This window comes from Hemicordylus capensis, chromosome 2 (genome assembly GCF_027244095.1).
Source record: "Hemicordylus capensis ecotype Gifberg chromosome 2, rHemCap1.1.pri, whole genome shotgun sequence".
Classification (NCBI taxonomy): domain Eukaryota; kingdom Metazoa; phylum Chordata; class Lepidosauria; order Squamata; family Cordylidae; genus Hemicordylus; species Hemicordylus capensis.
This window is the reverse complement of record NC_069658.1, coordinates 139,168,423-139,185,131: the sequence shown is the minus strand read 5'-3', so window position 1 is coordinate 139,185,131 and position 16,709 is coordinate 139,168,423. Positions and strand designations below refer to the sequence as shown.

At 43.5% G+C, this 16,709-nt stretch overlaps 1 protein-coding gene across 1 annotated transcript in view; it reads right to left on the bottom strand.

The window, feature by feature from the left end:
- Nucleotides 1–385: 385 nt before the first annotated feature.
- The window catches only part of ABCA1 (ATP binding cassette subfamily A member 1), a 135,020-nt gene continuing 118,696 nt past the window's right edge, over nucleotides 386–16,709 (bottom strand). The window contains exons 40-50 of the mRNA XM_053303668.1: nucleotides 15,323–15,446; nucleotides 14,094–14,223; nucleotides 12,888–13,008; nucleotides 12,445–12,507; nucleotides 10,310–10,416; nucleotides 9,182–9,323; nucleotides 8,115–8,249; nucleotides 6,873–6,976; nucleotides 5,837–5,929; nucleotides 4,586–4,829; nucleotides 386–3,573 (exon numbers count right to left, since the gene is read on the bottom strand). Coding sequence (XP_053159643.1) covers nucleotides 3,433–3,573; nucleotides 4,586–4,829; nucleotides 5,837–5,929; nucleotides 6,873–6,976; nucleotides 8,115–8,249; nucleotides 9,182–9,323; nucleotides 10,310–10,416; nucleotides 12,445–12,507; nucleotides 12,888–13,008; nucleotides 14,094–14,223; nucleotides 15,323–15,446 — 1,404 coding nt within the window. The 3' untranslated portion in view covers nucleotides 386–3,432. The remainder of the gene's footprint in view (nucleotides 3,574–4,585; nucleotides 4,830–5,836; nucleotides 5,930–6,872; nucleotides 6,977–8,114; nucleotides 8,250–9,181; nucleotides 9,324–10,309; nucleotides 10,417–12,444; nucleotides 12,508–12,887; nucleotides 13,009–14,093; nucleotides 14,224–15,322; nucleotides 15,447–16,709) is intronic.

Below are 16,709 nucleotides of genomic sequence, written 5' to 3'. Positions count from 1 at the left end.
ATTTCCCTGCTGTGCCACTAGGTGGCTCTCATAAGAAGCTACTTTATACTGAGTCAGACAAGTGATCCTTCCAGCTCAGTATTGTCCGCACTCGCTGGCAGCAGCTCTCCAAGATTTCAAGCAGGTGTCTTTCCCAGCCCTACCTGGAGATGCCAGGAACTGAACCTGAGACCTCCTGTCAGCAAAGCAGATGCTTTTCCAGTGAGCATCTACCACCGAGCTATGGCTCCGCCCCTTTACTCTGGTGTCCTTCACTACAACTGGATATTACAGGATTGAGACTTTAAAGGTGCTTGATTGGAATATATTACTGTTTACTAGTAAATGTAGGAATGTTCCTTCACTTGCTAACAGGTTTATAAAGAGTCTTTGTAATGTCTAATCATTCATAAACCAACAATGCTTTATTTTTTTTAAACTTGATACAAGGCAATTAACAAATGCCTATTTAATACTTCACAAATAGTTATCAGCAATACAAATATATATTTTAATTTTTCATGAAAATGTCCATTGAAAGATTAACTTAATTTTCTTTTTGTGAAACTGTTCTAGATTTTTTTGAAGTTAGAGTATTCCAGTGCAAAAATAGATCCCATTACAGCTAGCATAAAGTGCTTGGAATGAAGGACCAACCGTGTTAAAGGTGGGTGGAAGAAACAGGGGTAAAAGGAAAAGCACAGTAATACAAGCCCACAGAAGTATTCTTTCTTTAAAAAAGTAATCATAGCAAAAAGCCCCTACAGAAAAAGTACAAATACTGCAGAGAGCAATGTCACACGGTAACCACAGACACATTTTAAGTGGTAAATGTCCAACACAGTTCCATGATTAGTGGTTTCATATTAAAACACATGTAGCATTTGGCTAACCCACATTCAACACAAATAAAAAGCTTGGGTAAAGCAGCTTATTCTTTAAGGGGCAGCCAATGTGTATACTGTGCCAAAGTACATTACAGGATCAAAGCTAGTCTGAATCCCTACCCAAAATGCACTTTTAGGACCAATCTGCTCGAATGGAAGAGCTAAGCAAGTACTTAAATCTCTCCATGGGGTGGTGGGGGAGGGGGACAAATGTTTTCTGTTTAGTACCTTGTCTCTTTCTGGACAGAATTGCCAATACTTTTTTTCTCAAGAAACAAAAACTCAAACATCTGCCATTTGAATTGTCTCGTGTAGCTTTGTTTAACACAGTGAAGGATTTGTCTGATTATAGCACACTTCAGCAACCAACCAATCTATGCTGGCAGGTCCCAATCCAGCTCTAATCAAGATGAATGGAATAGGGTAGTTGAACTTGTGACTAGCTGACATTCTGTTGCTTTCACTAGTAAGTAGTTGCAACTAACAGTGGATTGGCCCATGTTAAGGAAGTGGGGGGGGGTTGATTTTCTTGCTATGCACAAAGTATGTTGAAAACTGGTAGCTAGTAGCTACTAGCTACCCATTTGTGTGAAAAATGTTACAAGAGCGCTTCTGCTGATGTATGGAAGGACTAGTCTCTTGCTTTCTTTATTTCAGGGCATGCTGACCAGTGTGTAAAATCAGTTAGGTGAGTGCCCTGTGTACAAACAATATTACCACATAGTGTTTGAACACTGCAAATCATAGTAGCTGCCCTAGACAAGGGCAAGCAATTGCCTAGTTTTTGAAATGTAAAAACCATAGGCAAAGTTTAAGGCTTGGAGAAGGCAATAAGAGCCATTGGACACCTCAACAAAAGTTAGTTGCCACTAAGGGTGCAATTCTAGAAAAACCCTTTACGGTGGAACTCTTGTTGAACTCAATGGAATTTACTTCCAAATATAAGTGTGTACAGGATTGGGCTTCACGGCCCTCTGGTTTCAAAAAGGGTATTCTTGCAACTAACCTTTTCTGGATTGTGTCTGCTTTGTAGTCTCTGCTGAAGAGGTTTGTGCATCTCAACCCCTTCAAAAATGCTCCAGTGTTGCAAAGAATCATCAATACATCTTACAGCGCTCTCTCCTCTTGCTTTTAAACTAAAATACCTGCTTGGTTCAATTATATCAAGGCTATTTATTTATTTAATACAACAATTATTGCTCATTTGGAAAAGTCACCTTTTAAAATGAATCTGCAGCTCATCTCAGAATAAACAGGATCTAGTAATATGGTTGCTAGGATTGCCATCTCTTGCCCTCAGGGTTAGACCTCTCTCGCTTTATGCCTCCATGTGAAGTGGGAGATCTAGAGGTGACAAGCAGGGCATATGGCAGGGCCCCAAAGGGAACAGGTGTGAACAGTCACAACTGTTCCCCCACCCCACCCCACTGCAGTTAAGAGATGTAAAGGCAACATCTATCTGGAGTATAAGAGGCACCCACTCTTGTTCACATTTTGTATGGAAAAACCAAACACAGAAGACTTTATAGTAGATGCAAATAGAATAGTGGTGACTGCCAGAACAGACAAATCGCAACATTTGCACAAATAATGCTATGAGTATCTAGTGAAATACACTGGTAACACAGCCAAAGTATTAAAAAAAATTATAGCTGGGGGCATGAAGATGGGACAGTAGGTCCAACAATGCACAGAAGTTGCTGAGTCACTTAATAGAAATAATACTGTTGTGAGAAAATGAATCGATTGCAAGTCTTAAGTAATAATAAAGCTGAAAACAACAACGTCACAAAGGTCTATTGGAGGAAAAAGCTATTGGTCACCATACTATTGGGATGGAAGTCATCTCAAATGTTTGCATGGTTAATGATTAATTCTGCCACAGCCTAGTAAGAAACACTGAATTAAATGTATTTCGAGATGGTGTGCTTCATGGCCCAGTGTGATCGCTTTCTACAAGTCCCCTTAAACTCGGGTAGATTCAGCAGGCCAACCTGCTAATAATTAAATAAGGCCCCAGCAGTGCATTGTGCGGCAAATGCTTGGCACTGGTTCTGTTGGTGCATTCATTGCCGGCAATGGATGTAGCACCCAAGCAATTCCACTTGCCCTGCAGACGGGCTGTGCATGCCTTAAAATGGCAATAAATAATCACTGGCCGAGAATCCTCTGAACTGTTGTTGTACAACCCCTAACCAAAACACACACTAAGGAGAAAAACGGGAGTATGGCAGAAGACCACACAGCAGCAAGTGGCACCATACCAGAAATTCACAGAGTTATAATGTAAGAACAACTAGATTCAAGTCTTTCACTAGAGAACAGTACAACAAGGCAACATGTCCAAGAGGCACTGCCTCTGTAATGGAATATTGTTTGTTTGTTTTTTCATTGCATTGAATTGCATTGCATTGAATGGATACCAGTAGAATGTCCAGTTTATTCTCTTCCTCTCTGTATCCTCTCCCTGTCTCTTTGCTCTTGGGAAGATCCCCTGATGCCACAGAAGGGATAACAGTCCCCCTTCTGCTCAGTACTATAGTCACACCCTTTCCAAGAGGGTTGTTCATACGTAGCTTTCTTTCATCTTCTCATCTTGCAAAAAGGAAGTCAGAACTGCAACATCTACAACAGTCTGGTTTTTGTGCAGCGACAAGTCCTTTGTGTGGTCATCATCACTTTGGTCCTTGGCAAAGTTTACAAATACCTGAGAATACAAGTGGGAGATAATGAGTTGCCTTTAGTGCAGGTCGCCTGTCTACTGAAATGGTCCAGCAATCAGCAGTGACACTTAGTCCAGAGGCCCAGAGAGCCTCTGCTGCCTCATGAGGGAAAGAACTTTATAGTGGCCACAGCTGTGGCTCTCTGAGCTGCTCTAATGTCACAGGGAGGCTGGGCAGGCAGAAGGGCCAGGGAAGGAGGGAACAGAAATGAAAGGGGTCTCCATGAAGAGGAGGCAGGAGTCCCAAGAGAAGGAACCAGGGAGACTTGGGAAAGGAAGAAGGGAGAGAGGAGTGTTCGAGGAGACAGAAAACTTGGTGGGGGAAATGGGCAAACTGGCTTACATAATGAAGAAAATTATTCCAAGTAAGTTCCACAGAAATTAAAAGACACTGCCCAACTTGGCCTCTTAATTTCAATGGGACTACCTGTAGTAATTTTCTTCATATGCAAGTAATAAGTTACTATTGTGATCACAGGTCATAACATAGAAGAAATACAACATACCAAGAAGTTATATCAGGTAGGCTGAGCTAAAACTAGTGCTACATTTTGGAACATAGGTCTTTCTGAGTTTTAAAAAAAACCATAGCGAAAGTAGCGACTTGACAGCTGACATGTGGAATCCCATCCGCAAGAAGACAAGTCAAACATTCTACATCTGACCCCTTAAGATGTTTCCTCATATCAGCCTTTGTGCATGGCCATGAATGATGTACAGGTTCAGCCACTGGAAGGCTGAAGTTCACATTTTGGTCTGGAGTGACTAACCAAATGTTTGGACACAGTCCTTGAGTTCATTTGAAACGTGGACATATAATTTCTACATGTATGTCCGTCATTTGATTCCTCCATGCCATGTGACTGAATGTGGGAGCTCTCTTCCTCAAAGAGCATAGTGTCTACAGTGATATTAAGGCATGAACTACTTTCCTTGAATGCTAGTTTCCCACCAACTAGGAGTACTGCTCCCAGGAGGTAAATCACTGAAAACTTACTTGGTCAAGTGTGGTCTGGGAAACGGAGTAGTCTTCTATGTGAAGTCTCTTCTTGTTCTGGGAGAGGATGCTAAATATTCTAGCTAGTGAAGATGGAGAGGACGGCAGCTGATACTGCAGCATGTTGCGATGCTTTTCCTTCAGCACACTGCCAGGAAAGGCAAGTTCAAAGAAGTTCTGAACAGGTTTCAAGTTGGGGTTTGCCCCTGCTATTCGCACAATGATTGTGTAGCCATCTCCAAACCTGAAAAACCACAGTGGAGGAAGGAAACTGTAAAACTCAGAGTATGTCTTTTCCTAGTGTTTAAAAAAGCAATTTGCATTTGGAAAAGGATTTCGCCTTTGGACTGTATTTGGACTTAGCCTGGGGGCTATGGCTTTGTCACATATCAGCTGGCACCCAGAAGTTCATTTGGCATCCTGAAAAGCCTCCGCTTTGGTTAACTTTTAAAATTGCATGTTTCTCACACTCACAGTAGATGCGAAAAGCTTGCAAGTGTTCCATCACTGACTGATGGCTCAACTTCGGCCCTCCTGCAAGTGTTGGCCTACATCTCCCATAATCCCTGGCTATTGGCCCTGCAGCTGTCCAAAAACAGCTGCAGGGGCCAAAGTTGAGCAGGCCTGGGGGTCACCTAACATTATCTCTTTTTAAAAAAAATGAATATAGTATCAGTACTTATTCCATCAGAATTCTACCCAGCTCACACGCTCAGAGTGGTTTATGAGAGGATCCTCATCAGTTTCTCATTCCAATAACCAGTCACATTCCTAACTGCTTCACTTCAGAGGTGGAACTTCATTGGGTGCCTAGTCCATTCCCCTTACCAATGAGCGTGAATGTTGCTCTCCTCAACCCTATCAGCTAGTTCCTGACTACTTTCAAATTATGAAATCTTCCAAAATTTGAGGTGGAATAAGAACTGCACATAGAGTGAGGTTGCAAGATTTAGCTAGTTTAATCTTTAGATGAATCAACCATAAATTGATTATTAGGTTAGATGTTATCTCACACTTCCTTCAAAATATACTTATACCTAGATTTTAGGAATATGCAAAAGCATTTAAATTTAACCAATTCATTGCTTACAATGCAGATGATTAATTGGGTGACAGCTTTGAGAAATCTATGCCTGTTTCCTTGTTTACAGTTTATTCTGGAGTGATTTACAAAAATGCTATCATGAGCTGCCAGGGTGAAAAAAAGCAGCAATGCATCTATCTGTGTAGAGACAGCACACAATTGATTACCTGTTCTTCAGGTGCTGGACACTCCCAAGGCACCTGAACCGCCCATTGACCATTATTGCCATTCGAGTGCAGAGGGCCTCACATTCTTCCATGCTGTTGGCAAGGAAACAAAACGCACTGTTACTCGGCAAAGCAGGCACAATATCCAGCAATTCTCTGAAATCATCTTTGCAGTGCATAGCACTGTTTGACCATCTCAGACAAAAGGATGACCTGGATACTGGGATTTAGAATCTTTAAAATGTACAGCTGCCTTATACTGAGTAACACCCTTGGTCCCTCCTTCTAACTGAGTACAGTGTTACCTATTCCAACTGGCCGCAAAGCTTTCCCAGCTCTGCTTCCCAAATGGAAGGTGCTATGAACAGAACTTTATACGTGCAAAGCTTATGCAACCCTTGATACTCCCTTTACAGTAGAGAAGGCCAAGCATGTGATTGGCCCTTCTCTGCTTGGAACCCCACCCTCAAATTCGGTCAGTTGGGATTACAGTGTGTGGGGAGGGGGGATTTTACCCTTCACCCCACCATGGTCTTGACGAGGATTGCCCCGATTTGGGGGCTGTGATTTGTCCCCGGAGAGAAATTCTTACTGGCCTCCAATTCAGACTGGGACTGTGATAAGGGTGAAATTCCACTCCTTGCACAATGTAGTCCTGATCCAGAAACATACCCTGCCCCCAGAACTGCTACTTGGGATAAGAAATAAGCGTATAAGGACCAATTGCATGTTTCTCCTCACATGTCATTTGACCCTCTGCATGGTTATTAATACTGCAATACTGTGAGGATATTCTCCTTTGCTTTATATTATGGGTTTTTTAAACAGTTTTTTAAAATATAAAATATATTTGTGTACAATATACACCAGCCAAAATGAAAACCATTTTTAGTGCCTGCTCCAAGGTCCCACTAGATTCAGTGGCATTTTAAAAGACTTCTTTAAAGGCCATTCTTTTCTGTTACTAGCATTTGTGTTAGTTTAACAATAAATAAAAAGCTAGTGACTGACACCCAACAATACAAACAGCACAAACCTGTGAGATGTAAGGACCACAGATCTTCCTTCCTTGATGATACTCAGAGCACAGTTCCAAAGGAAGCGGCGTGCTTTGGGGTCCATTCCTGTGGTTGGCTCATCCTGCAGTTTTCAAAACAAAACAAAATGTTGTTTTCACCACCACTGATTCAGGCATCTGTATTGCCATGCTGGTATTTTGGTCTCAGCTGACCACAGGTAAGTTCCTGTGTCTGATTCCCAATAGTCGCCTAAGATTCTCTGCCCAACTTCCAGATCTTTGGGACGGAAGGCAAGAAAATGTTGGGAACCAGATTTGTGCAGGTACCGTTGTCACACCTGCCAGGGGCATGCACTCTAGCATCTTAACATTTTACCTAGATGTTCCCCACTTCCAGAACGGCTGGTGGTCATGTGAACCTGCCCAATAAGTAACATCTGATGACACGCAAGTTTCAGAAATCTGATCCGAACTACTTCAAACTGCAGGTGGCATTTTGCATGTCTGAATACTTTCTCATTAAAATCCTTGCATTTAGAGAGCTACCGCACCATGGGGCAAGGTTTCATATAGCCCTTTCCCTGATGTGCTGATTTTCTATGAAGCAGGGTTTTAAAAAAATGTAGTAGAGCATTCAAAAACAAAAAGCCCATTTGTCCAGACTTCCATCTCTTCCACTTACTACCTCATTCTGTGCAGCATGTAGAGTAGCTTTAACAGGGCGGTTAGCATTTTCCCTGCTAACTGGGCAACGGGGCACCTTTTAAAAGCGCTGATTCTCTTTATTGTTCAGAGGAAGAGCAACAGGCCCTATCCACCCCCCAGCACATTATCCCTCCAGTGGCTGTTGCTGGTGTCTATCTTATGTTTCTTTTTTTAGATTGTGAGCCCTTTGGGGACAGGAAGCCTGATTCATTCATTCATTATGTAAATCGCTTTGGAAACTTCTGTTGAAAAGTGGTATATAAATATTTGTTGTAGTAGCAGACTTAAAGCAATGCTTGCTGAGCACAGTGCTGTGGAGTTTTAGGATGAATGGTACCACAGTTGTTGACCAAGAACTTGTGTCCAAAGCCGTTTCAATGGGACATGTAAACAGGGCCCTGCACACTTGAGCTGAGAAGAGATGCATTTTAAGTGGCCCTTTCCCTGAATAAATGGGAACCATCCCCCCACTTCAGTTCTAACGGGACAATAATCAGAGCCTCTGGCTGGTTTCAGCAAGGTAGGGGCTGCTCATGTGAACACAGGTATACTCACCAGGAACACCACAGGCGGCCCCCCAATTAGGGCGATGGCAGTGGACAGCTTGCGCTTGTTCCCACCACTGTAGGTGCCAGCACATTTCTCTGCATACTTCATGAGGCCTAGTTTCCGAACAGCCCATTCACCCACCTGTCAGGAGCGAAGGCAGCATGAATAGAGAACCACAACTACCATACACAGCAGCATAACAGACCCCTGTGTGTGACAGTGGCTGCTTCTCCACTGTCCTAGCCAAACTTCAGCCAGGCCATTCAGCTGGAAACATGCTAGGTAACACTGGCACAGCTTGAGCTTCTTTAGGGCTGCTCAACTTTGGCCCTCCTGCTGTTTTTGGACTGCAGTTCCCAGAATCGCCAGCCACAGTGACCCACAGCCAGTGATTATGGGAGTTGTAGGCCAACATCTGCAGGAGGGCCAAAGCTGAGCCGCCCTGACTGGAGTTTCTTTTTAAAGAAAGTTGAAAGTGACTCCGGAGAGGTTTCACTTCCTAAGGCGCATACATGAATTTCTTCCATCCCACTTCTGCTTCTGTTCAAGCAGGTTTTGCAGATTTTTGAAATGGGGTGGGGTGCCACAAGTGGCTTGAGTATACAAACACTTCAAGCAGGACTCCTTTTTCATCCTCCATTCAAGTATCTGGGTGGAGGAAGTACAGCCTTCAATAAAAGAACTTCTACATAATTGGGGTGGTGGCATATACAGAACTCTGCACGGGTCGAGGTTTAACACCCCGCTGTATTCTGCAATGTGCAAAAGTGTGCAAAAACGGCCCTCTGCGTGTATTCAGTAGAAGCAGCAGCTACCATACTGGGAGCTGGTCATTAAAAAGGTCCTTCTTGGCAATGAAAAAAAAAGCCCACTGATTTCAACAAGTTGCAGCTGACTTTTGCTGAACTGTGGTCATCATCCTTTGTTAACTGTGAATGTTTATTCCCCCCCCCCAAAAATGAGATATAACTGCCTGATCTGCTTGCCTTTCATCCTGCCTTTCATCACCAACCATATGCAATTTGCAGTGGTTAATTAACTCAGGCCCTCTCCATGCTGCCTTCTTGATTTACCTTGCAGACTTCTTTCTCAGGAACCCCTCTTAAGAGTGCAAAGAATTCCAGGTGCTCTCTCCCTGTCAGCAGCTCATGAATAGCATCAAACTGAGGACAGTAGCCCATATTCTGATGGACATCCTGGATGTTAGACAAGATACTGCAAAGAGAAGAGATGCATCTTAAGGGCTTGACAATGTTGGAACAATCGTGATGCCCCAACAATTCTGCAATCAGCAAGCATTGACAGTTCATGTAAAAACACAGCTAACTACTGACAAGCAATTCTAGGTTATAAGCAACACATTTTGATAGGCTGTATGAAGAAGTCTAAGCTCAGAGGCTCTAAATTTGTTTTGCATGCCACAAAACCAAACCTCCCAAATTGAGTTCTGGGCCTTTGGAAAGGTTGCATTTTAGTGCATGGTGGACAGGTGTGGAGTAAAATCTTTAAAAACTCTGCCCTTCCTTCTGGCTCATGATACTGAATGGAGCTGCCACACATAATAGAAATCCCATCTGGAAAATGGAGCCACATTTGCAGAACTTTCATATAGTGCATTAGAGAGCTGTTTCTTTTTCTTTTAAACTCTGCATAATTTGTTCTGGTTTTGCTACTCTCTGGGAGCAGCAAGAAGCTATGTGAGGCACATATGCCTCACCCCCTGACTACAGGAAGTTGTTACTCAGCTACTTCTCTGGCTGCTGAAATTTCAGCCAATATTGAGGATACATTTCAAAATGCATCTTTGGAGCCATCAGGGCAGTTCTTATAAAAGTTCTTTCTCATAAAGATCCTCCCTATATCATATTCTGGCTTCTCAGATCTCAAAGCATTGCCAACACTCAACCATAAGGGCTGGAACTTGCCTTTTTAATAAAAATGAACACTTGCATTTCTCAGGATGTTAAATTCTGTGGCTAGTATCAAATTTTGCAGTTGTGTAGAATACATACAATCTACAAAATACCACTACCACCTCCATAAACAAAGCAAGAAGGTCTATTCTTAATGAGACAAGGGCAGAATTACTTTTGCTGAGTGTGTATAAGGGACGTTACAGCTGTTCTACAAATGTTGTTTGCAGACAGACAATGGAAAGAAACAAAACCGTCCAGTGATAAGGCTGTTGTCTTCCTCTTTACCTGTTTCCTTTCAGACAAGCATCTCCTCCTGTAACATCAGTGTCTCCAGTCAACATTTTGAAAGTTGAGGATTTGCCAGCACCATTCACACCCAGCAGGCCAAAACACTAAAAAATAAATAAAAAGACAACTAAATCAAAACATCTGTAGACCACAGCTTCACCATTAATCCCTGACACTTCTCAGTAAGTGTGTCTGAGTTCTCCAGAGAGAGATGTGGGTGCCCAAATCCAGCTGGAGCATTTCATATGAATGAAAGCTGTATGTGCTGTCAATATCTCCTGCTAACTGAGCAAAGAGGCACCTTTCAAAGCCGTGAATTTCTTTATTGAGCGGGGGTGGGAAGCAACTGGCCCTATCCATCCCCAGCACAGATTCCCTCCGATGGCTGTTGCTGATGTCTATCGAACGTTTCTTTTTAGATTGTGAAGCCTTTGCGGGACAGGGATCCATCCTCCCTCCTTCTCTCTCCCTCTCTCTCTTTTTCTAAACTGCTTTGGGAACTTTTTTTGAAAAGTGGTGAATGAATATGTACAGTACTAGTTGTTGTAGTAGTGTATCCCTAGCTGGGGGGCAAGCATGCATGACTTGTCCCCCTAGCTAAGCAGGGTCCACCCTGGTTGCATTTTAATGGGAGACCACATGTGACCACTGCAAGATCTTCCCCTCAGGGGATCGAGCCATTCTGGGAAGAGCAGAAGGTTCCAGGTTCCCTCTCTGGCACCTCCAAGATAGGGCTGAGAGAGATTCCTGCCTGCAACCTTGGAGAAGCCGCTGCCAGTCTGTGAAGACAATACTGAGCTAGATAGACCAATGGTCTGACTCAGTATATGGCAGCTTGTTCCTATTACTACTGCTACTATTAATAGATGACTTTAGTAGAAAATGCTTTCCCAGCCAAAAGGCCGAGAAGCGTAATTCTCCAGTCTGACTCAACAACGGGTACTGTGTGTGCATAGCCCTTAAAGAAAATGAAATTTGAACAGCAGTGGAGGTGGCTGGATTCTGTCTCTACCATTTCTACATTAAACAAGGGAACTGACACTACAAAAGGACAATGCATGTGCAATCTTGAGATTAGAATCCTGGGAGTTAGCAAAGACCTGATATTTTGGCATTTAGCAAGATCTACAAACAAATAGAATCAGGATTAAACCAGATTTAGGCCTACTGAAATCAGCATTGCGAAACAGGCTTTATGACAATACACCAGTTTAACTGGATCAGGCTGGTTTACTATTGGGCTAAAGATGAATAATATTTTTCAACACAGGCTTCAAAAGAAGTTTCACTTTCTGGGAGCTATACACACATTCCTTTTGCCCCACTGTTCCCTATGGTTTGTGGGTTGCAGCTTCTGGAACCAATACCCAAACCTGTCAAACATACTTATCTAAGTCAGATAAGGAGACATCTCATGAGCTGCAGCTTCTCTTTCAAACCACCTTCAGCTCTTTGAAAACACTACCATCCCTCTTCCACCCAAGGCTTTGATAACTGATGACTAACTCAAAGAGCTTAAAAGACAGATTGAAACCTATCATGGTTTCAATCATGCTTAAAACTGCAGTTAACACTTCTTACAATACAAAGTTTAAACTTCCAGGTGCCCAGTTCAATCAGCAATGAGTTCTACAACCTGAAAACAATACAAATCTCAATGACAAATCCACTTTCTTGCTGCAGCAGTTCCAGTTTGTGGACATGACCGTAGTTGCTGTAGCGTAAGAAAGATTCTGATGAGCCTATTAAGAGCCAAGAGTCTGAAGGATGAATTAGGAATTCCTTAGCTCAGGGATTCTCAAACTTGAGTCCCCAGATGTTGGACTACAACTCCCAACATCCGCAACCACAATGGTCCTGCCAGGTTTGAGAACCTCTTCCTTGGCTCAAATCTTACCTCTGCACTGAACTCACCAGGTTCACATGTTTATATTGTTTATTACAACATCCATACAATACTGTGATGCACCATTTACTTGTGTTACAGAGATGATTCCAGATCATTCGCTCAATGTGAAAAGCTGTTCAGTTCCTCCATTATATTGAAGTACCTAAGAATTTCATATTTTATTCTCCTCTACCTTGAGTAATGTTTCACTAAAGATACACATGGAAATATTTGAAAGCCTTACCTCCCCAGGCGGAATGCCGACACAGATCCTATCTACAGCAGGCTTTTGTTTCATTCTGTATATCTGGAAAGAGAAAAACATGCTCAGTATGAGGATTGCTTTCCATGCATTGATGACAAGAGGCTTTGCAATCAAGTTCTTGATAAGATACATAAAATGAAATGTACATTCATTTCATTGTGGGGAATGAAAAGTTGGGTTTAGGGATGGGACCATAGCTGAGTGGTAGAGTATCTGTTTTGCATTCAGAAGGTTCCAGGTTCAACTCTTGGAATCTCCAGGTAGAGCTGGAAAAGACCCCCTGCCCCTGAAACCCTGGAGAGCCACTGCCCATCAGGGTAGACAATACTGGACCAAACGTCTGATTGGTTTAAGGTAGCCTCCTATGTTCCTTTCTAGGTTCACATGTGCACAACATATGCAAAAAGGTGACCCCCCCTCACCTTCGTTAACTCTTTGATTTCCAAAATATCACTCTGCCCACCACCACTGATGATTCTCTGTCTTTCTCTGTTTACATCCTCATCTTCTTCGTTCACAGGTGGAAGCTTTGCATAGACAGGCCTTCAGAAGACCAAAAAAAAAAAAAAAGCAGTTCATTACATGGAAGAAGATTCAGACATTAAAAGTTCCAAGATGCACTGAGAAACCAAGAGACCAGTACTAAATTGGAGGTAGGGATGTGCAGAACCGGTTAAATCACAAACGGGTCCACCGTGAACTGGGCCAGTTCGAGTGGTTCGCTCGCGAACATCTTTGAACTGCTTTGAGCTGGTTCATCAAACCGACCAGTCTGGCCATTTGGTTCGACCAAACCAGCACACAGACGTGCGGCTCGATCCAAATTCAGACCGAACCATGACAAATGGTCCATGCACATTCCTAATCAGAGGCTATTTATTCTACAGGTGGAACATACAATCCCTGTTGGTAAATACAGAATTAAACTCACCCCTGGCTCAGGGCCAGCTTAAACCATACCCTAGAAATTAATGTTATCGCTTATTGGGACATGTCAAACATTACATTTTTTAGGTGTATACCTGTTTTAAGTGTCGATCTAAAAATGTAAAGTTCGACTGTGACAAACAGCTATATCATACAAATACACTCACTAAGGTGCTGTGATTGGATGCAGCTCTCTGTTGAGTGTATGCTCCCTGGCAAACCCAGATTTGTTTCTCCATAATGTCTGAAGTGGCCCATTGATAAGGGATGCTCCAGAGGTGGCATTTAGCAATTGGATAAAACTGAAATGGAAAGGCGCCCTTTAGTGATGAGGGACAGGGAAATGTGGGGCAGGAGAGTAGCAGAATGATTGGAGATAGGAAGGGGAGAGGGAGAAGAGACCATAATGGAAAAGGAAGTCCACAAAAGGCTAGGAGTAGAGCTGAAACTAGAGCCTCAGTCAGTTCTAAAGAAGTGTTCAACAGCTATTGAGATAATGGTGAGGGGGGAAAGGAGGGGCTTCTAATGAGTCCTTTACTTCCCTATCTTTTTCTCCATCTTTTTGACCACATTCTGGGGAAAAAGCACTTGTCTGGACTCCTCCCTCTCTCCTTTCAGATGGTAAGGTTCAGATCCTTACCACAGCCTAGCACCTGAATTCCCACGAACCCTCTTAGGTTCTGTTATATAGGCCAATTTACCTGGATTTGATGAAGAATCTGTACTGAATAAGCACTGTGATGAGGAAGAAGACGGCACCCTGTACAGCCATGGCAAAAAGGTTCCGTCCCACCAGATGCCAGGAAAGAGGGGAGTCAAAGTGGTTCTCACCTAATTGGGAATGGCAGAGACATTTGTTCAGTTTTCAGAATTCACAAAAAGATCCTCAACAACAACATCCATTACCAACATAAAAACCTAAGAACAGCCCTGCTGGACCAGGCCCATTTAGTCCAGCATCCTGTTTCACACAGTGGCCCACCAGATGCCACTGGAAGCCTACAGGCAGGAGATGCGGGCATGCCCTCCCTCCTTCTGTTACTCCCCTGCAACTGGTACTCAGAGGCATCCTGCCTTTGAGCCTGGAGGTGGCCTATAGACCTCCGACTAGTAGCCAATGATAGACCTCTCCTCCATGAAGTTACCCAAACCCCTCTTAAAGCCATCCAGATTGGCTTTATCTAATCCATTAGCATCTAAAAAAATGTATCATCAAAACAACTGGATAAAGACAATAGCATAACATCAGCCTAAAATCACGATAGCTTTCATCTGTCTCCTTCAATAGTCAGATATGCTTCAATAGCCAAACTTCCACCAAATGCCAGGCAACCAAGCAGCCGGAATGCATAGAGTCAGCCAATGCCAAGATTCCTTACTTTGGCAGAGGATTCCACAGATGTAGGACTATTACTGAAAAGACCCTCTTACAAGTCCTAACTGAAATCATCTCCCAAATAGGCAGCACACAGAAGCAGTACAATGTCAACAGAGCCAGTGTGGTGTAGTGGTTAGAGTGCTGGACTAGGACCGGGGAGATCCGAGTTCAAATCCCCATTCAGCCATAATTTTTAAAAAGACGTTTCTAGCCCTAGTTTCTAGCATGTGTCTAGTTTCTGCTTCAAACTTTCCGAGCAATACCTACTGAAATCTCAGAGGCCATGACATTTGCAGTGAGTGGCTGGCTGGGCTGTTAGTAACAAACCCAACACATACCATGCAAAATAGGAAAGTTTAGAAATCCATCATTTGCATAATTTGTACAGGTTGTACAATTCAGCTTTTCCTGGTGGATTGCCTAAGCACAGCATTCTTGTTGTCTGAGCAGAGACATACACAATCCCGCCAATAGCACCTCACAGTACCAGCCCCCTCCACATGCTGGGTCCATGTCACTGGGTCCCATGCTGCTGTGCAACAACTCACTTACCAAATCTTTCCAGAGCATCAGCCATGGCTTGGTTTTTCACCATGTCAATCAAGCCCCGGCCCAGACAGAAGTGGGGGAAGATGAGGAACACAGACTTCAGGATATCGTTGATGTTGTTCAGCTTCTAATGACACAAAAACAGTAGCAGTCAGCTGTTTGGATATTTGCGAAGAGGAACAGACGCCCCAAATGCAGCACATCTGCAACTCAGCAAAACACCCCCAATCCATGTTTAAGACTTAAACCATTTAACAATCAAGCACTTCTCCCATTGACAGCAAAGACAATTCAATTGCCTAAGGGTGAAGACACACTGCATTCGTCTATAGTCCTGCCTAGAGAGCAAGGGGCGGAGATATCCCATTGTGGAGGCCCTTCCCCACAAACAGAGAAAAAACGCAGTTCTATGTGTTCAGAGCAGAAGCCACCTGTGTATAGCACTGCTTGGCTAGCCCTCTGTGCAGGGCCACAGCAAGGTTGGAGTGGGCCTTGGGACAAAAAGTGAAGATGGACCCTGCCTCACCACTTGCTTCTTGGGAGAGGCCGAAGAGGGGAATAAAGAGCAAGATGTTGCCCAGCTGGCATTCCTCACCCTCCCTCAGAGGCCCAGGGACACTGGTCCCCACCAGTGTTCTCTCTAATTTTGTTCATCTGTGTGTGAGATGAGTTTTGTTCTGGGCGGCAGGATCAAGGCAGTGTGTGCACACAGGCATTCAGAATGGGGCCTTCCTGATGCAACCTGACCAGGATCTAAAATTAACTGAGCGGACATTAAAAACAACAATAACTTGTGAGCACAGGCATGTGCGCACGCCTTAGAGGAAACACTGGTCCCCATCCTTGTTCAATTCCAGCTGCACACCTGCCTCTGTGATGTCACAGAAACAAATCTCCGCACTCGTCCCCAAAGCAGTTTCAAACTTTTAAAAAAGTTGCCCTTTAGAACAAATTAATATTGTGATAATGAACTGACACATATTATCATTCATGTACCCACAGGAATGGAAACATCATGTGTGAATGTGTGCACGCGCGCACACACACACACACACACACAACCCAAAGCTTGGCAGGGAGGGGAAAGACTGATGGGAGAGCCTGAATTCAACTTGCAGTTACGCAAAGATGTCATTTCAGTTACGAGGCTGGGAGGAAGCTCAGCTCAGTTTGCAATGGAACATAGGAACATAGGAAGCTGCCATATACTGAGTCAGACCATTGGTCTATCTAGCTCAGTATTGCCTTCATAGACTGGCAGTGGCTTCTCCAAGGTTGCAGGCAGGAATCTCACTCAGCCCTATCTTGGAGATGCTGCCAGGGAGGGAACTTGAAACCTTCTGCTTTTCCCAGAGCGGCTTCATCCCCTGAGGGGAATATCTGACAGTGC